The sequence below is a fragment of the Mobula birostris genome, chromosome X (genome assembly GCF_030028105.1).
Source record: "Mobula birostris isolate sMobBir1 chromosome X, sMobBir1.hap1, whole genome shotgun sequence".
Taxonomy (NCBI): domain Eukaryota; kingdom Metazoa; phylum Chordata; class Chondrichthyes; order Myliobatiformes; family Myliobatidae; genus Mobula; species Mobula birostris.
Window position 1 is genome coordinate 69,649,496 of NC_092402.1, and position 22,029 is coordinate 69,671,524.

The 22,029-nt window shown below is 40.1% G+C and overlaps 1 protein-coding gene across 1 annotated transcript in view; it reads right to left on the reverse strand.

The window, feature by feature from the left end:
* Window positions 1-22,029, reverse strand: part of LOC140191619 (electroneutral sodium bicarbonate exchanger 1-like) — a 100,920-nt gene that overhangs the window by 36,658 nt on the left and 42,233 nt on the right. The window contains exons 7-12 of the mRNA XM_072249176.1: window positions 18,492-18,579; window positions 14,518-14,664; window positions 14,087-14,187; window positions 7,648-7,822; window positions 2,461-2,594; window positions 1,521-1,766 (exon numbers count right to left, since the gene is read on the reverse strand). Of these exons, the coding sequence (XP_072105277.1) occupies window positions 1,521-1,766; window positions 2,461-2,594; window positions 7,648-7,822; window positions 14,087-14,187; window positions 14,518-14,664; window positions 18,492-18,579 (891 nt within the window). The remainder of the gene's footprint in view (window positions 1-1,520; window positions 1,767-2,460; window positions 2,595-7,647; window positions 7,823-14,086; window positions 14,188-14,517; window positions 14,665-18,491; window positions 18,580-22,029) is intronic.

The following is a 22,029-nucleotide window of genomic DNA, read 5'->3' on the forward strand; positions in this document are numbered from 1 at the left end:
TGCATGCAAGTTGCTGGTTGATACTTTAGTTCTATAAGCATATGGCATTTTCCACAATTCGGTTATTTTTTGAAACACTTATGGATTGAATCATGTGGCAATACTTAGAGTGCACAAATCAGTTACAAATCAATTACTAACTGGTGCATTAGTAAGCATTTCCTAGAGACATAGCATGAATGGAAGGACAAGCAGGACAGTAATGCAGGACAAATTGCGAGGAGGAGGAAAGGAGAATGAGGGGTAGAAGGGTTCTGAATAGGAAGCAGAACTTGTCCATGTTCAGAAAACAATTCTCCCAGCAACCTCGAGAAAATCTGCAGATGCTGGAAATCCAAGTAACACACACACACACAAAATGCTGGAGGAACTCTGCAGGCCAGGCAGCATCTATGGAAAAGAGTGTAGTCGACATTTCAGGCTAAGTGTCCTAACAAGGCCAAGTATCCCCAACAACCTCAACAAAAATTGTATGAGACAAGACACTCTGAACAAAATTTAGCAACAGCTTTACCAATCATAGCTGCAGACTCTTGTGGGCAGATTACTTTTGTAATTACCACTGCAGCCTCAGCAGAGCAAGGCCTACATTATCAGTGGCTGTGAAGTTGGCAGCGATGAACTTTCATGCATTCAAATTCTTTCAGGTTGGAACTGGGGGCATTTTCCATATGTCACAAATTTGCAATCCACTGTAACAAAGGTGGTTGCTGATACTCTCTATCTGAAAACAGCCAATTACACTTCACTCTCTTGCCATAGACAAGCAGACAAGTGCTTGGATTGCAGATTCCTCCATGACATTAGCCACTAGGTATCAAAAGAGAAGTCAAAGAGCCAGAAGCAGGAAGAAGAGAGAAATACAGGGATGGGGTGGAAAGCGAAAGGAAGCTAAGCAGTCCCTTCTTGCCAAAGTTGCAGGTAAAAAATTAATCTGACTGAGATGACAGTAATCACAATTTCAATTCAATACAAGATCCTCTAGTCACTAACCACCGCAGTGTCATCTTGACCTTAGTGCAAAAATAAAAGCCACAACCAACATCATCACTGTTTGTAAACTCCAGCAAACCTATTGACTATGTCAAACGCATCACACCTCTGCATTTCCTAATGCCTTTGTTTCCATGCAAGGAGATGAGGAGAAGCTTCAAACTTTCTGCATAATCACTCAAAGAGTTGAACTGCACGTGCATGTAACAAGAGCTGTATAACTCACTTCCTTCTACCTTAGGCCACGAACTTATCAATCACCCCTGCTGTGAACACTTTTTCTGGAGGTCCAAGATCTGTATGCTCCACGACCGCTGGACTAAGTGTGTACATGTAGGAGGGGACTATGTTGAAAAATAAATGTGCTAGGTTTTCTAAAATTCACTCCTTCTACCTTAGGCCACAAACTTATCAATCATCCCTCGTAGATATTTAATGGAAGCTGCATGTGAGGCAATGAAAATAGAGACATCAGTCAGACTGATTGGGTCCACAATTTGACAAGGAAGCAAAAGTATAATGCTTACAAGTATTGAGTAAGCTGGTCCAGATCTGAATGCATATTGAAAGAGTAAGTTTCTCCCAAATGGATCAACTTTTCCAGGGCTTCATAGATGAAAATTATACAGATGAGAGAGGCAAATGCCTCCTCAGTAAAACGAGTTATGTAGCAGACAAGAGAACTTGCATCTGTGGCAACAAGCAGTATACACAGGAATGATGTCCAAAGTCCAATATTCGCTCTCAAAGAAAGGTAGGACAAGTCATAGTCCCTATAAAAAGAAAAAAATATAATTAATAAGTGAAATTAGGTTTACATTTCAATTATCTAACTCAGTAATGCTTTAGAATTACCTTCAAAGTAAGATAGGTGAGCTCTGCAACAGAGGAGTGAAAGGTGGGGAATTAAAATTATAAATCTTTGCACCCTCTAGATCTGCATTTTGAGAGTATGAGACATATCAAATCTGTATTGATTGAACAGTACGAGGACTTAGCTGAACTTAAATTCGTTTTTCAAATACCAGCTCAATGAAGACATTGAAGGAACTGTCGGGAGGGAGACAGAATTTGACAATGTGAGAAAAACAATTGTACACAAGTGAAATGAGAAAAACCTTTATGCCCACTATTATGCTGTCCCTCAAAGTAATTTCCCCTAATCACACTTAATAATGCAAACAAAATATTAGAAGACCTAACCAGGAGAGGAAAAACAAAATGAAGCACTCAAAATATTCAGTATTACCTGTTGGGGAAAAGAATCTACTGATGGGGAAAACTTGTTAAACAAAGCTTTTCAAGCTCCACAGATTTCAGAATTTTAGGGAATTTTCAAGACCATTCGATTTCCCACCTATTCCACAGTTGTGGACTTGCTGGCATTTTGTGGTTATGGTATAGAAATGAAATAGCAGGAAATGTGCAGTGTCTGAAGTTTTATTAATCCCTCTAACAGTTACTTACTTGCAGAATTTGAATAAAATCTTTTCAAACACTAGCACAGGACCTGTACTGCCCAGTATAGTGAGAGGCTGCCCAGCAAAGAGGGAATAAGCAATTCCAGTCATGGAAGCTCCAAACAATGACTCAATTGCACTCTGAAAAAGAAATCCAAAGATTAATTTGCAGAAATAAATGCAGCTATCAATTAATATGTTAGAATAATTTATTTATTTTTTTTTTTTTTACAAATAGCAATATTTAGTGAGGAGCACAAGTTAGACTAAACCTTCAGAAAATCACTGGCCAGGCCTCAGCTAGAGTATTTTGTTTAATACTGGACACCCAACTTCAATAACAAAGTCAAAATGGTTGCAAAGGAGATTTACCAGTGAAGTGCCGGGAATGCAGGACCTGGGTTACATGGAAAGCTACAAAAGGCAGTAACATTCTCCTTGGAGTAGGCGAAGAGCTACTTGAGAGAGACCCATATCCATTAGTATTTTAAAAAAAGTAAATAGGAGGAATGGTTTCCGCCACTAGGAAGATCATTAGTCGAAGGACAGTTTTAAGTAACTGGAGGGAAGACAGATTCCACCATCTTCTACTTTGCTTCTCCTCCTACCACCCACACCTGCTGCATCTCCCATCCCACACATGCTATGATAATCCAGAATTCACTTTCCAATGCTAGTGGAAATAGATTTAATAACAGCTTTCAAAAAGGGAAGTAAATACATACTTGAAAGAAAAAAAAGACAGAGCTGCAAAAGAACAGTAGGAGTGGCGTTTACTTTCTTATTACAGCACAGGAGACAGTTATTCAGCCCATTTCAGCCAAACCAGTTTTCTATACAGCAATCCCTTGAGTCCCATTTCCCTGCAATCTATTCTCTATGACATTTATGCCCACCTACTCCTCTGCTTCTTTTGTCATTTACATTCAGAGTAATTTACAGTAGCCAATAAAATAACCAGAAATACTTTGGGATGTTGGAAGAAGCCAAGGGAAACCCACATGGTCACAAGGAAAACATGTAACCTCTACACAGACAGCTCTATTGCAGGACTGAACAGGAGTCACTGGAGTTAGAGCATCTGTACTAACTGTCGCACCACTCTACCACCCCAGTTAGGCAGCCCTTTTGAACAATATGTGCCAAATGGCTGCTGCTTTTGCCATCATGATCAGTTTCATACAGACCATGACTAGAGTACAACTCAACAGCTTACATACCACATAAAAGTTACTGGTGAATGCAGCAGGCCAGGCAGCATCTCTAGGAAGAGGTACAGTCGACATTTCGGGCCGAGACCTTTCATCAGGACTAACTGAAAGAAGACCGAGTAAGAGATTTGAAAGTGGGAGGGGGAGGGGGAGATCCAAAATGATAGGAGAAGACAGGAGGGGGAGGGATGGAGCCAAGAGCTGGACAGGTGATTGGCAAAAGGGATATGAGAGGACCATGGGACAGGAGGCCTAGGGAGAAAGAAAAGGGGGAGGGGGGAAAGCCCAGAGGATGGGCAAGGGGTATAGTGAGGGGGACAGAGGGAGAAAAAGGAGAGAGAGAGAAAAAGAATGTGTGTATATAAATAAATCACGGATGGGGTACGAGGGGGAGGTGGGGCATTAGCGGAAGTTAGAGAAGTCAATGTTCATGCCATCAGGTTGGAGGCTACCCAGACGGAATATAAGGTGTTGTTCCTTCCAACCTGAGTGTGGCTTCATCTTTACAGTAGAGGAGGCCGTGGATAGACATATCAGAATGGGAATGGGACGTGGAATTAAAATGTGTGGCCACTGGGAGATCCTGCTTTCTCTGGCGGACAGAGCGTAGGTGTTCAGCAAAATGGTCTCCCAGCCTGCATCGGGTCTCGCCAATATATGGAAGGCCACATCGGGAGCACCGGACGCAGTATATCACCCCAGCCGACTCACAGGTGAAGTGTCGCCTCATCTGGAAGGACTGTCTGGGGCCCTGAATGGTGGTAAGGGAGGAAGTGTAAGAGCATGTGTAGCACTTGTTCCGCTTACAAGGATAGGTGCCGTGAGGGAGATCGATGGAGAGGGATGGGGGCGACGAATGGACAAGGGAGTCACGTAGGGAGCGATCCCTGTGGAAAGCAGAAAGGGGGGGGGAGGAGGGAAAGATCTGCTTGGTGGTGGGATCCCGTTGGACGTTGCGGAAGCTACGGAGAATTATATGTTAGACCCGGAGGCTGGTGGGGTGGTAGGTGAGGACAAGGGGAACCTTATTCCTAGTGGGGTGGCGGGAGGATGGAGTGAGAGCAGATGTGCGTGAAATGGGGGAGATGCATTTGAGAGCAGAGTTGATGGTGGAGGAAGGGAAGCCCCTTTCTTTAAAGGAGGAGGACATCTCCTTCGTCCTGGAATAAAAAGCCTCATCCTGAGAACAGATGCGGTGGAGACGAAGGAATTGCGAGAACAGGATAGCATTTTTGCAAGAGACGAGGTAAGAAGAGGAATAGTCCAGATAGCTGTGAGAGTCAGTAGGCTTATAGTAGACATACTGTGAGAGTCAGTAGGCTTATAGTAGACATATCTATTCCTCGTCAGGACTAACTGAAAGAAGAGCTAGTAAGAGATTTAAAAGTGGGTCCTGACGAAGGGTCTCGGCCCGAAACGTCGACTGTACCTCTTCCTAGAGATGCTGCCTGGCCTGCTGCATTCACCAGCAACTTTCATGTGTTTTGCTTGAAATTCCAGCATCTGCAGATTTCCTCGTGTTTGAGTTTACGTACTATATTAGCAGGCAATTGGCCACTGTACAAGACACTGTAGCTATTCTAACTGCAAATAAACCAGTGTTCTGTTTCTTTTCTGCTTTTGTGTACACTATTTCCACATCTTTTGTTCACTTACTAAACAAACCCATTATGTTATCTGGTGAGGTAAAGAATACTGACTTAATCAATTGTTTACTGTCAGGCTTGGCTCAGTAGGTGGCACCCTCACTACTGAGTCAGGACTTTCAGCACAAGTCTCACTGAAGAGGCTCCAGCACAATAAATGTAAATTAACTTTTCAATGCAATAATGAGAGTCTGCTGCACGGTTAGATCTGCAGACTTTCAGATAAGATCCTTGTCAGCTCTCAGGTGAAGGCAAGATCTCACTATTTCAAAGATCAAGGGTGCTGTTCCCAATACTGCAGCCTACAGCAGATCTCAGACATAGCATGAGATGATTAATTATCACTAAAAAGATCATCTCATGCTATGCCTAATTACAGTCTACCTTTTGTACAAGGTAAATTGATTCTAAAAAGTCCATCAGGGTATCCTGAAAGATGTGAAGGATGTTAAAATAAACACCTCATAAACAACCAGTTTAAACTAATACATGTCTTAGAGTCAATAGTACACAGTGGATATTAGTATGCATCCACAAATGCAGCATAGAATGTAGAACAGCAACAGTACAGAACACTGATCCAGTTACACTGTGACAGGTGCTCATCTTTATTTTGGCTGGATGGGTTGTACTCCTCTAAGGCTGATTTATACTTGTGCATATTAGCTTGCGCCATAGCCTACGCAAGTGGGCTACGCTGTTGAGAGCATTTATACCTGTGCATTGGTGTGTCTGCGTTGCTCTGCAATTCACTGCCAAAACACTAGTTGGCAGTGGGGTTTCTATGCCACTGTGTTGAGTTTCTTCGTGTTGAAACTGAACACGAAGAAACTCAAACTTTAAACAATGGCGACTGAAACTGAAGGAGGGTGAATTCTCTGTGCTTGTCCGGCCACTGAGAGACATGGACGAGAAAATCCATTTCAAATATTTTTGGACGTCGGCAGGTAGATTTGATGATTTGGTTCATCGTCTCCAACCATTTATTTCGCATCAGTGTACGTACAGTATACTCAGGGACTGGCAATCACTATTCGAGTTTTAGCTTCAGGTAGAAGTCAACAGGCTGTAGCAGCTAGCTACAAACTGGCGTCAAGCACAGGGTCCTCCATAATTTTGGAGGTCTGTAAAGCTTTATGGAAAGCATTGCAGCCAGAGTTCCTTCCCTGCCCTTCAGTCGCCCAATGGGAAGCTATTGCAGCGTAGGGGGAAATGTGATGCTACCAAGCAGACCAATCACACTTGTTGAGGTCTGCGTTGCCGCGACGCGTAGTTACATTTTGGGAGAGGTGCGCGTTGGGCTACGGCGTAGGGTTGGCATAGAGTACAGCGTAGGTACGGCATAGCTGCATACCCTACGGCGTACATTTGACGCACAAGTATAAATCAGTCTTTAGCCTACAAACTTTTCTAACAACTTAAAGGAATGGGAAGACAGTCTAACATGTTTCATTACTAGCGTGCAATCCTTCCTGCCAAATTTTCTTTTCTCATCTCCAGACAGTACACTAATCCAAGGCAATGAAGACAAGTTTACCTCACTCTGCAGAATCAATAATCATTAATTAATAGTTACAGGAAGTTAAATACATGTACCTCTTCACAATAGTGAAAATTTCATATAATCAAAATCTATATTTTCAAATTGCACCCATACAATTGCATTAACATGGGTCACAGTTGCAGTAGACTGAAGACTTTCTTATGTATAGGATGGGTGCAGATGGGTTGATAGTCACAGCACAGACTACCACACTGGTAGAGAGCAGATAGTAGTGTAGCTGTTAGCACAAAACTTTATAGCACTAGCCGTTAGATCAGGGTTCAATTCTGCTCCCTGCAAGGAATTTGTACATCCTCCCTGTGACTGTATGGGTTTCCTCCTGGTGCTTCCTGTATTCCAAAGGTATACAAGTTAGGGTTATTAAGTTGTGGGTATGTTGGCAGCAAAAGCATGGCAATATTTGCTGGTGCTTCTAGCACATCTTCGACTGTTGGTCATTGACACAAATAACACATTTCACTATGCTTTGATGTTTTGATGTACATACAGTATGACAAATAAAGCTAATCTTTAAAAGATCTTAATCTTTAGTCAGTGTGGATTTTGTTGAACAGAAGGGCCTGTTGCCATGCTTTGTGACTCTTGCAAAGTAATCACTGCTATTTTGACAAGTTCATCAATAACTTACACATCTCAAATTTCCCAAAGGCAATGTTTCTATTTCAATACTACTGAATTTTTAAAGATTAATTCTCATTTGTGTTATATGACAGAAATACTATACTTAGGTCAAATCAGCAATTTAAATGCATCAGCATCCTTGACTTTCTTACTATGCATCCATCTGTTGCTTCTCCCAAGAGGCCACCAAACGTGATTACAGGAGACATGCAGGCACAGTACAGGAACAGGAAGGATGCCACACACTGTAAGCTAAGGGCATCTCTGAAGTCACTCCAGAAATAAGGCATCTTCCGTTTAATGTCAAGGATCAAACCCCCAAATAGCCTGAAAGAATTGAAATGAATCACATGAAACAAAAATTTCCAACATGCTGATTACCCAGTAACTATGCATGACATTAATTAGTTGATGGAATAGTACAAAATAGACAAGTACGATAAAACTTCGTTTTTTTAAATACATTTTTTTCTTTCAAAAAGTGTTTAGCATTTTTTTTAGTTTTATAATAACCAACAATTCAAATTTAACAAAATTAAGCAAGCTGGGTCCTATGTTTACAAATTACAAAAGGAAACTGGAAGTTTAGAGGAGTTGGACATATGCAGAAATTTAGAGATACTAAGGTTCACAATAAAGATAGAAATACTGGTAGAAATCCAAAAAAAAACAAACAAACTGCAGGCTATCCAGAGCAAACCAGAGTCATAACAGCCCCAACAAAAATATTTAAACATCAATCTCTTCATTAAAACTACTTCTGGAAAACTGCATTGAATGCTAAGAAATAAATAATAACAACTACAGAAGACATAGCACATTTAATGTAAAGGAACACAAAAAATACCTCACAAGTGTAAGCTATATCAAATGAATAGCAAACAGAGTTAATCAGGAAAATGTAATCTTAAAGGAGGTTTTATATCTACTGAGAGACAGGAAGAACATTCCTGATTGGAGGATCTAAGATGAAGACACTTCATTTTACTAATGAAGACACTTATCAATCATAGGTTAAAAGGCAAAAATCAGAGGACTTAAAACTGTACAGTATAGAAACAGGCCCTTTAGTCCACCACATCTAAGCTGACAATCATACCCACTTATACTAATCTCATTTGCCTGCATTAATGCCATACTCTCTGTGTCCTACTCATTCAAGGAATCATAGTTGAGGGATGGAGAGGAAATCAGGTGTGGCTTGCTGCAAGGCTTTAGGAGGGTTGAGAGACAGGTAAGGTGGTAGCCTTGAGAATTAAACAAAATAAGAATATTAATTTAGATGTGTGCAAGCTCAAAGGTAATGAATGAGGGGGATTTAAATGCAAAATAAGCAGGCCTTCAAATTCAGGTTGAACCAGTAGATAATGTAAAGCAAGCACCTGAGGACATTGGAAAACTGTTCTTTCACTTCTACGAACAAAAAAAACTGTGATGGTAATATATAGCAACCATACAGAATTAACATCTTACATTGTTTTTTGAATAAAAAATTCACATACTTTAAAAATGCAGACTTATTCAATTAGCTGCCGTTGTCAAAGCATAAAAAGTGAGTGCTTCCAGAGTAAACGTTTCTAAAAAAAATTACATATATACATACATATACACACATATATACATATACACACATATATGCATATATACATACATATATACATATACACATACATATATACATACATATACACATACACACACACACACCATAAATACCCAATTTTGCTTAATACTAATAAAATGGAAAACACCAAGCCAAAATTTAAAACTGGAAAAAAAATCAAGCTTTAGGGATAAGGCACAGGTGTGAGATTGAATATGGTACAGGTGATGAAGAAAACCAGCTCTTATGTTTAATTTTAAAGTGTTCATAATTGAAAGGCAGCACTCAAGATTGCTGCAATTAAAATGTGAAATAGATCAAACACTCCAATGAGCAGGAGGCAATCAAATATGTAAAGTCAGCTTGAAGATTTCCATGCACATCTTTTTTTTGATTTAAACAAATCACAAGTATATTGCACTAGACCCAGACCATCCATAAATAATTGCACATTATTTCAAGATTACAAACTGTTTTGTATAGAATTAGAGGATCAACAGTATAATGCTGTGACTGAAACTGCAAGTACTGTAGAGCTGGATAGAAATTAGCAGTTACAGTCGAGATCATAAAGTACCAGCAAGACATTTAAAACAACAAAAAGGAATACAGCTAGAAACTGAATTCAAGGCCATTTTGGTTGTCTAGATAGGCACTGTATATAGCACAAGTGCTAAACCTAGAATCACAACAAACAAAAGTTAAATTGGGATATCTTTGTTTTCATATCAGAGTAGTTTGCTTCCTTTTAAGCAAGTAGTACATATGGATTTCAGCAAGGCATTTGATAAGATACCCCATGCAGGGATTATTGAGAAAGTAAGGAGGCATGGGATCCAAGGAGACCTTGCTTTGTGGATCCAGAACTGGCTTGCACACAGAAGGCAAAGAGTGGTTGTAGACAGGTCATATTCTGCATGGAGGTCGGTCACCAATGGTGTGCCTCAGGGATCTGTTCTGGGACCCCTGCTCTTCGTGATTTTTATAAATGACCTGGATGAGGAAGTGGAATGATGGGTTAGTAAATTTGCTAATGGCACAAAAGTTGGGGGTGTTATGGATAGTGAGAAGGGCTGTCAGAGGTTACAGCTGGACATCGATAGGATGCAAAACTGGGCTGAGAAGTGGCAGATGGAGTTCAACCCAGATAAGTGTGAGGAGGTTCGTTTTGGTAGGTCAAATATGATGGCAGAATATAGTGTTAATGGTAAGACTCTTGGCAGTGTGGAGGATCAGAGGGATCTTGGGGTCTGAGTCCATAGGACACTCAAAGCTGCTGCGCAGGTTGACTGCGTGGTTAAGAAGGCATACAGTGTATTGGCCTTCATCAATCGTGGAATTGAATTTAGGAGCCGAGAGGTAATGTTACAGCTGTATAGGACCCTTGGGAGTACTGTGCTCAGTTCTGGTCACCTCTCTACAGGAAAGATGTAGAAACTATAGAAAGGGTGCAGAGGAGGTTTACAAGGATGTTGCCTGGATTGGCAAGCATGCCTGATGAGAATAGGTTGAGTGAACTCGGCCTTTTCTCCTTGGAGCGACAGAGGATGAGAGGTGACCTGATAGAGGTGTACAAGATGATGAGAGGCATTAATTGTGTGGATAGTCAGAGGCTTTTCCCCCCAGGGCTGAAATGGCTAACACAAGAGGACAGTTTTAAGGTGCTTGGAAGTATGTACAGAGGAGATGTCAGGGGCAAGTTTGTTTGTTGTTTTTTAAAAAAAAACGCAGAGTGGTGAGTGCGTGGAATGGGCTGCCGGTGATGGTGGTGGAGGCAGATACAATAGGGTCTTTTAAAGAGACTCTTGGATTGTACACAGAGTTTAGAAAAATAGAGGGCTATGGGTAACCCGAGGTAATTTCTAAATTAAGTACATGTTTGGCACAGCATTGTGGGCTGAAAGGCCTGTCTTGTGCTGTAGGTTTTCTATGTTTCTATGTTCTAAGTGCTTTAAAACAAGACTTGCATGTTTCACAGATGTCAAATGGTTTCTACAGGCACTTGTTGCATCATCTGCATGCCAACATGAAATTGGCCAACACTGAAAAGATCTCTAATGGCAAGCAATGACCAATGACCCAGCTGCTCGAGGCACCCTTTATCCCCATAATTATAGCACCATTGGGTCCACAGACCAAGGTGCCTGTAAAGTGAAACAAGTTATCTAGAGACCTTTTGGGCAGCACAGATTACTTTTTTTTTTAAAAAATAAAAGCATCCTATATGATGTTCCCTGGTCACCCTAATTCATATATAGTTCACTACTTTTAGTGCAATCACTTTATTATGATCTATTTACTGTTACAAGTTCAGGACCTATTGATCTTTTTTCAGCAAACATCTTTCTATCAAATAGAGACCATAGAAGTTAAACCTGGGGTAAAACAAAATATTAGAGAAACTCTGCTCAGCAAGTATCTTTAGAGGGAAATGAATGGTCACCATTTTAGGTCGCGCTCCTGAATCAAGACAGAAAGCCAGATAGTCAGTACGTAGAAGTGAGAGGGAGGGGTGAGATGGGGGTTACTGGATGATAGGTGAAATCAGGTGAGGTGATGAATACAAATAGCAAAAAGGAAGGGAAGGGAGAGAAATTTAGAAAGAGGCTGGTAGTTGATAGATACTGCAAGTAGAAACAAGGGAAGAAATAACAATTAGGCATATGGAGTCAGATAGGAAGAGAGGAGGGGAGGGAGAAGGTAAAAACAGAAGTTGATGTGGAACCAGATGGGGGAAGGGGATGACAAGGGTAGGCCATGGGAAAAGAAACCTGGGTAGATGGAGTCAAGTATGGGAGAGTAGTGAATCTAGCTAACGGGGAATGAAAAAGGTGAACAAAGGTAGAGCACTTAATTAGATAGGTAGAAATGGGAAAGGAATACTGGGAGCACAGGCTCCCCAAAATGGGAAAATACCATAGGGTACTTCAGGAACAACATCTTGTATTCCATTTGTGAAGCTTGCAACCCAATGGGACTCTTCCTCCAACTGGTTCCATTTGCCCATTATCCATGTACCTACTTACCTGGGTTTCTTCTCCCTTAATGCACCCCTCCTATCACCTTCTCATCCACTCATCATCCCTCCTTTATCTGGTTTTGTATCACCCATCTTTCTCTTCCTCTCACCCTACCTGGCTCCATCTGCCCATTTTTCCTTACCCGAATCCACCTATTACCCACCAACATTTGTCACAAAATTCAACATTCACCCTCCTCCACTTGGCTCCATCTGCCCATCAATTCCACCTCACCTAGCTCTACCAATCACTTACCAGCCCATCTCATCCCTCCCTCTCACCTTTTTTTAAAAAATATACCAGCTGTCTTTCATCTATAGGTTTGTCCGCTTTCAATCTTTATCCAAGTTCAAATTCCCCCATTGAAACCACTCTGCTTTTACTATATGCTTGTTTAATCTCTCAATTTATATGTTCTACTACTTCCCAGCCACAATCAGTGGGCATGTACACAATTCTCATTAATGGCTTAATCTTTTTGTTAAAGAAATCTACCCTGTTCATATTTTATTGTAAAAGAATTCATCGCCAATTTACCGTAAGAGACTTTATTTGGTTATCAAACAGAAATAAAGACACAGACCTCGGTATACAGTTAATCTTTTAATACATGATCATGGAAAGCCATTTCAAGACTCTGCCAATGCCAGGTTGCATCTTAAATTTATACAGTAAATTTTGGGGAAGAGCCAACAGCTAATCCTACTTGGTCAACAATTTTAAGAAGCACCTGTTAGGTACCAGCAAGTCTTCAAATGCTTCCACGTGGTACACAACATTAGAACTGCATATCCACATTCACTTCCCCTATTAGCCAGACAGACTTGAACAAAGTTTAGCAATACTTATTTATTTGTATGTAACAGACAAGCTGCTAGTCACTTTGTTTCTTGGACAAAGGTCAGTAATACCACATCATTGGCATGACATAATGTTATCTAGCCCAAGCAAGACAGAGCCAGCGTCTTATCCTGTCACCCTCATGACCTACATCTTGGGCAAAGTCAAACTTAACAACAACATTTTTTTAATTCAAAATTTATTTTTCTTCCACACTTTCCTATTTCTTATTTGTACTCAGTGACCACTGCCAGATTGTCTTTGTTACATCCCATCTTATTACTGAAGTGGATTCAGCCTTAATCACCAATGCTACTTCATACCAACAAATCTACTCATTTTGTTTAAACTAGATTGTCAGCTGGTATGTTTAGATTTCTCATTTTATTATTGTTACCCCAATAAAATATTTATTTTTTTGTAATTTATTTTTTATTGAATTTCATCATCAAACATATCCATAAGATGTATTTCAGATACTGTACATATATATCATGTAATCATATTTGTCACAAATCAGTACTTTCACTGCTGAACATCAGAACTGTCCCAGCAGTAATTGATCTGGATCCCTTATGAATTTATACGATATAATAATGATATGAAGTGCCATGGCAGCTTGTATCGATAGGGATTTGCAATTTGATTGAGGTAGACAATTACAAAGCATCAGGGGAAAAAAAATGCAGGCACTAGTTACAATTCAATAGACAATTGCTGATGTTTTGTCAATAAGGCAAATAATGAGTTCTTTAAAATTGAATATGCAAAGGAATGCTTTATTTTGATGGAATCACAAAGTCATTTTCTGTGAACACAGTTTGCTTTTAGAGAAGAAAAATGTTTTGAACTTCTGGTCTCTGGCTGAGTAATCTTAATGTGCCACATGAGGCAAAAAGCAACCTAGTTCTAAAACTTGCCATATGTCTCTCAGTTACAATGTTAAACAGCTGCATTGGTTTCAGCTAAGGTCACAGCAAAAGCACACACTGTAGCTATGTTAATTTAGCTGAAGTTTACCATTCACAAAAGAGGGAAAATGAGATAAACAGAGTGGGTATATGTTGAGAATGAGTGTGCCAAAATTTAAGTTGAGTTAAAAATGCCATACAAGTAGTTACAACAAACCTTCCAGTGCGCTGCAGTTCAGGACCTGTGTGGCCCACTTGCGGTTCAGGCTCAATATGGCAAGCATTACCATTTGGGATTCCTGGCTGCTTCCGTTTCTCCTAATGTACAAATGGAGATATGAATGAGACATCCACATGGTTTCTGAAGATTCTTCAGGTCTATAGATATCCATGTGGAAATGTCACACAAAGTGATGACACAATTATTCCCAATTAGTACTTCAAGATTTAAAAATTTTTTTTTTTTTTTTAAAGGGTAAATGTCTTCTGGTCCCTTTCAATAGCTCAGCACTTCTCTATATCCCATCTATTATTATATTATTGTGATTAACAGTTAAATTTGCCAGTGTTACATGCTGGCAACAAAAACAAAGTAATGCACAAGTACCCTCTTCAAGGATCTTTTTGATTGCAATGGAAAAGTCATACCTGAGATGGAACATTTTTTGGAGGTTCGATTCGGATGGAGGGATCCCATTCACCAGGGGGCAGAACAGTCACTTGATCAAGAAATTCATCAATCCCAGCAAGAAGATCACTGCGATCTTTGGCTTTGTAGGCTACATCATGGAAAATCTGAAATGCATGCAGAACAATGATCTTTTAAATTAATCTTTTAAAACTAAAGTGTATATGCATGTTATTTTTGAATGCCATCTAATAACATTTGTAAGAGGCTTGTAAGTTTGTGAAATTCTTGTTTGTGGTCCCATCAGAACTCTAATTTAGATAATCAAGATGTAATATAATTGCACTGTTGACTACAATATCTCAACTTTATCCTTTGATCATGTTTCATAAAGCATCTTTGCAACTTACTGTTCGGCAGGATTTCTCTACTCCAGCTGAGCAGAGTTTAATTTGTGGAAACTGCTCACCCATTTTCACATTGCCATTATCTCATTCTGTTCTTTATATTAAAATGTTTTGATTTAAATCCTCTAATCAGAGACACCCTGACAAGAAATGTTATGATTGTTTCAATCACACAAGTAATTCAAGGATCATCATTAATTCTTTATAACCTGCTTTGGTACTATTCTGCTTGATTAAAAAAAATTAAGTAGCAAACTCCTTTTCTCTGTCCTAGATCAACCTGCAATGTTACCTATTTCTTTCTGCAGATGCTGTCTGATTGAGCTTTTGGAGTTTTCACTTTTTAATTATTAAAAGTAGCAATGTGCATTTTTAGGTTCGTGATCACTTGGGTACTACTCCCTTCAATAGGTTTGTTACAACATGCAAACGTATGCACAGATTGTACCACCAGGCTTCATCATGGAGTATCTTCCACTAGCTTCACTGTCCTTTCCTTCCTACTTCTCTATTACTTGTGTGTCAGCAAATGTCAAATGAATGCAAAAATACAGCTTAGCTTTCCTGCACTAAACACCAATCCAATACCCCACATTCAATCATTGATACTAACATTCACCACAAACAAAGGAAACAGCTCTAAAATGGTATTGGACCAGATTACGTGTCTACATGTCCACATCGATTATTCAAATAGTGACATTAAACAAAAATGATGCTGACACTCAAACAATATGGATTATAAGCAATATGTATACTGGGAGGGGGGAAAAGAAGAAAGGGAAGTTTAAGAGTTATTTTTCACCACTGAATGAGTACCATTTCTGAAGACTGCCTTTTCATTTAATGATGGTTGCAAATTTATGGGCCATTTGTATTTTTTTTTTAAAAAACATACACTGAGTGAAGTGCCTATTATTTGATCCTTTCATATTGCAGGATCTAATCACCAACAAACCTCAAGTCCAGTTTCGTAAAGGGTGTACCTTTTGAATCACTTTGGAATCTCATTTAAAAATATCCATGCATAGTTCACAGATTTGGGAGAAAATGCCAATACAGGGGATTCTGGTTAATTGGCCCATCGGTTAAGCGGGACAACTGCTTATTTGGGTTAGCTCTTAAAGAACAAAAATTAACCGAGAAAACAGCTGTGATTCCCTTCATTTATTTGGGATACCATGCCACTTAATTAGGGCAAGAGACTGTTGCCGAACAGTTTCTAACTAGCATCAGACGTGTGCACCTGTGTGACCATCAGACACTATACCATGCTTACTGTTTTTAAATAGCGTGAATTATGTACGAATACATTCAAAAAGCAGTGATTTTTGTTACTGATAGTTAGCAAAAAATAGGTAGTAAGATAATTCAAAACTTTCGTTCACTGCAGTTTCAAGCATTCAGGCTTGGAGATACCAGAAACAGCAAAAATGAAAATGAAACAATTTCACTACTTCAACAAGTTAGAAGCTATGAAGAATTGGAAGGTATTGACAACCATCTTGAATGTTACAATGAAGATGAAGTTTGGAAGATGCAATCATCAAAGGTATTGCATGAAGGCAGTCCATTATCTGCACTGGGTGTCTGCGCTGATTTTGTTAATTTACAGTCAAAAGAACACAACAATATACACTGGATGAATTTCTCAATTGATAACTATTAAGAACTAATACGCAGTTTTATAGTACTGTAGTAGTATTGATAGTGTTCTAATTTGTTCTGCATTTCATTTAGACATAAAATTTATTATTCAATTGAACAGTAGTTCATCCTTTTCTTTTATACTTTAACAATTTCAAAGAAAGTTCAGCTAATTGGGGCAGCTGCTTAACTGGGCCAAAATATACTGGTCCTAATGTGTCCTCAATTGGAATCTACTGTATTTAAAAAACAAATTGCAGCAACTAAATAAAAATTGCCTAATGCCCTACAAGATTAGTTACTGGTTTAGTTACACGTAATGGTGTATTAATGGTTGGAAACAGCAACTTTTACCCTTTGAATGCATTTAATGGTGTACACCTGAGCAATTCAGTTTTTTAGTCAATCTGTAATCAGTAATATAGGCACAAGAGAGAGTCACGTTCCTTGCACGTATTTAGCAGATATCTACAGAAATTCAGCCTGCTGTTCGAAAGAGAGCAAAGCCACAAAAAATACTGCATTGTAAGCAATTTCTATAATATTATCATTTTTACTTTTCTGAGGCTGGCACCAACTCAAAATATCATGGTAGTACCTACCATTCAAAATAAAGAAGAAAATAGTGAAGTCCATTTTAAGTGCAAATAATCTAAATAGTTCTAATTTTATCCAGGGATCTATGCCTAAATCACGATTACATTCCTATACATTACTAAGCCAAATCTTTCTTCAATGCAGGGATAACTGCACTATATTGCATCCATCAAACTGGATTAGATGGGCCAAGGGGCCCGTTTCTGTGCTGCACTTTTCTATAACTAACTCCATGCATCAACAAAATTGTTTTAAATCTACAAATTATTTCCAAGTTTGTTTCCTTACTATCCAACTTCTCCTTAAACAGCAAAGGCAAATTTCACTTCCTCTAATCCAGAGGCTGAGTACTGCTGCAATTGCTCTTGACCCACAACACTTCCCAATTTATTATATTACTAGTTTAGGAATTCCATCTTAAATCTGTGATGCAAATAAAACATGTCTTAGCCAGTACAGGCAGATTGTATTTCCTGTCAGACATGAAGCTGACAATAATCTAATTGATGTTACATCCAGCTCACTGCTTGCTCTAACATATTTCGTAAAGAATTCAGAAATAGAAATGAAAAATAGCTTCATCTCAGTGTCATCTCAGTTTTCCAGAGCAAATGAACCAGCCTTACATTACCTAGCTCTTAAAAAGTCTTTAAAATTAAACAGTTAAATTAAATCTCACTGTGAAATAATTTCCAAAGGATAGTTGCTGCTGCCACTTCAATGGGGGGGGGGGGCAGGAAGATGTGTGCTGGGGTGGGGGTTGCAGACTAGGTAGTGACATTTGCCTGTCAAAAGGGCCAGTGATTGGCATAACAGCTCAAAATCAGTGTAATCTGTAAAATGCATGCAAATGGTTTCAAGGGTAGGTTTAAAGGCCACTCAGAAAGAGGTGAAGTGGAGAAATTTAGGTCTGAAATTCCATAGCCCAGTCAAAAATGCAGGTGCTGGAAGTCCAAGACAAAAAAAACAGAAAATGTTCAGGCAGTGCGTGGGAAGAACTGACACTCATTGAGTTGCGTTCACTTTAAGGGATGGCATCTGACATAATGATGCTGGTGTAAGGCAATTGCTTTAGGTTTGTTCATAATGGAAATGATGGGCTGTAGCTTTTGTAAAGCACATAAAATGTCTCTTGCATGTTCTAGTTTCAAAATCCTACAGTGTCATGGGGCTGAATAATGAGGAAAGAAAACTGGACTTTATCCTGAAAGGAACACAAGGGAAACTCAAACACTAGACATATTTTTATGAAATTTTAATAATCTTATCTGGATCATAGCATCACCTAAAACAGCACCAACCCAATCAATGACATGCACACCATTGTCTCAAGGCAGACTTACCTCATCAGTCATTATAGTGGCCATAGATCTACCAATCTCATGGTATTGTTGTGCTTTTCCAACTGGTCCAAGTAAAATGAAAAGAAATCTGGAAAAGGACAGACTTCAATAAGATGGGTGTTATTAAACATTTGAGTAACTTGCCGACCTCTTTTAAAAAAAAGTCAACTGCTGTCATAATTACACAAGTCACAGGGTTAGGCTCCATACTACCTTAGGTTGTAATTGCAACACAAAAAAGCCAAAAATTTCTTTAAAAACCAGCACAAGCTTTTTGTAAAAAAAAGTCTATGTCACTCCAGCCTGCACGAGTCAAGCCCACAAAATATAGACAACTGTTTACTGTCTCCTCAGTGCAGGGCAATTTGGAATGGACAACAAACACCGGTTTTGCCAATAAACATCCATGACCCACAAAATTCTTGATACTTGAGGGCAAGGGACATTTTTTTTTAAAAAAACACGCTGTTTCCAAGAAATGCTTTGCTTTGAAAATTACAGACAGAAGACATTTGGCTTGGATCTTGCTGCAAGAATAATGATAAGTACAAAGGCTCCCATTGTTATTGAACAAATTAGACAGCACCTTTTAATATCTGTAAAGTTACAAATAAATACTGAAACCAAGTTGTGGACTGAGTTACCTGCTCTTCCACATATTAATTCAACACCATGATACCAAAACACTTGCTGTACATAAATTTAAAAGGAAAACACGAGGAATTCTGCAGATGCTGGAAATTCAAGCAACACACATCAAAGTTGCTGGTGAACGCAGCAGGCCAGGCAGCATCTGTAGGAAGAGGTGCAGTCGACGTTTCAGGCCGAGACCCCTTCGTCAGGACGAGACCCTTCGTCCTGACGAAGGGTCTCGGCCTGAAACGTCGACTGCATAAATTTAAAAAGTACAGATTTGTATTATCGACCCACTGGATGTCCATTAAACATATCTAAAATTCAAGAACGATTTATTCAAGTTGCAGGTGGAAAAAGATTGATAAGCACTTTATAGCCAAATAACCATCAGACAATAAAAAGCTATACTCACAATTATGGAGATTTATTCCTTTTGTTAGAGATCTTAAAGTGGCTAGATCCCCCTTACAAATATCAATGGCTCCCAGATGGCTTTAGGCTTTAAACTTAAGCTCAGAACTTCTACACCGTCAATCAGGCAAAATGCTCTATCACTAAACTCCATAGAAACCCATCTAGCTATAGTATCCTAACAATTATGCTGAAGAAGTGGTGCAGGATCTGATCCTCCATTGACTTTAATGGTGATCATATAGCAGTTACAGTCCCCTGGTGTGGAGATTTTCATTTATTTTCCTTTAGTTAACTCCTAATTTCTCATGATTTTTGGCATTTATAGATGATTTATTTGCTGTTTTAGGTGATGCTATGATCCACATAAGATATTAAAATTGCATAAAAATATGTCCAGCGTTTGAGTTATTTCTTCAGGGGTTTGATCAGGGTACAATTGCGCAAGCGCATGGATGTCAGCCAGTGAGAACAGTGAGAAGAGTTTAAAAGGAGACAGCTTTATAGAGCGGGCTTTGGAGTAGAGGGAGACAGAGTGGGAAGGCTTTGGTTCAACGGGGCTTTAGCGATAACAGGTCGAGGCAAGGTAGGTTATCTGTGTAGAATACAGACAGAAAGAATGTGTGTGCAGCCAGTGTTCTGTACTGGGTGTCAGATGTGGGAAGTCCGGGAGACACTCAGCCTCCCTGATGGCCACATCTGCGACAGGTGCGTCGAACTGCAGCTTAAGGACTGCGTTAGGGAACTGGAGATGCAACTCGATGACCTTCGTCTGGTCAGGAAAAGTGAGGAGGTGATAGAGAGGAGCTATAGGCAGGTAGTCAATCAGGGGCCTCAGGAAACAGATAAGTGGGTAACATTCAGGAGAGGGTGGGGCAAGAGGCAGATGCTAGATAGTACCCATGGCTGTCCCCCTTGAAGATAAGTACTCCTGCTTGAGTACTGTTGGGGGGAACAGCCTACCCGGGGGAAGCAACAATGCCCGCAACACTGGCGCAGAGTCTGGCCCAGTGGCTCAGAAGGGTAGGGAAAGGAAGAGGATAGCAGCAGTGATAGGGGACTGTATAGTTAAGGGGTCAGACAGGCAATTCTGTGGATGCAGGAAAGAAGCACGGATAGTAGTTTGCCTCCCAGGTGCCAGGGTCCGGGATGTTTCTGATCACGTCCACAATATCCTGAGCTGGGAAGGAGAACAGCCAGAGGTTGTGGTGCATATTGGTACCAATGACATAGGCAGGAAAAGGGAGGAGGTTCTGAAAGCAGACCACAGGGAGTTAGGAAGGAAGTTGAGAAGCAGGACCACAAGGGTAGTAATCTCGGGATTACTGCCTATGCCACGTGACAGCAAGTATAGGAATAGAATGAGGTACAGGATAAATGAGAGGTGTATGGAGGGATATGGTCCAGGTGCAGGTCAGAGGGACTAGGCAGAAAAATGGTTTGGCATAGCCAAGAAGGGCCAAAAGGCCTGTTTCTGTGCTGTAATGTTCTATAGTTCTAAATGCGTGGCTGAGGGATTGGAGCAGGGGCAGGGAATCAGATTTCTGGATCATTGGGACCCTCTTTTGGAGAAGGAGTGACCTGTACAAAAAAGGACAAGGTTGCATTTGAATCCCAGGGGGACCGATATCCTGGAGGAGAGGTTTGCTAAGGCTATCGGGGAGCGTTTAAACTAGAATTGCTGGGGGGGGGGGGGGGGTGGGAACCAAACTGAAGAGACAGAGGAAGAGGCAGTTGGCTCACAAATAGAGAAAGCTTGGAGACGGTGCGAGAGGGAGGATAGGCAGGTGATAGAGAAGGGACGCGCTCAGACCGATGGTTTGAGATGTGAATATTTTAATGCAAAGCGTATCATAAACAAAGTAGATGAGCTTAGAGTGTGGATCAGTACTTGGAGCTATGATGCTGTGGCGATTACAGAGACTTGGATGGTGCAGGGACAGGAATGGCTACTTCAAGTGCCGGGCTTTAGATGTTTCAGAAAGGACAGGGAGGGAGGGAAAAGAGGTGGGGGCGTGGCACTGTTGATCAGAGATAGTGTCACAGCTGCAGAAAAGGAGGAAGTCATGGAGGGATTGTCTACGGAGTCTCTGTGGGTGGAAGTTAGGAACAGGAAGGGGTCAATAACTCTACTAGGTGTTTTTTTATGAATATAGACCTCCCAATAGTAACATGGACATTGAGGAGCAGATAGGGAGACAGATTCTGCAAAGGTGTAATAAATACAGGGTTGTTGTGGTGGGCGATTTTAATTTCCCAAATATCCACTGGCATCTCCCAAGAGTGAGGGGTTTAGATGGGGTGGAGTTTGTTAGGTGTGTTCAGGAAGGTTTCCTGACACAATATGTAGATAAGCCTACAAGGGAGAGACTGTACTTGATTTGGTATTGGGAAATGAACCTGGTCAGGTGTCAGATCTCTCAGTGGGAGAGCATTTTGGAGATAGTGATCACAATTCTATCTCATTTACATAACATTGGAGAGGGATAGG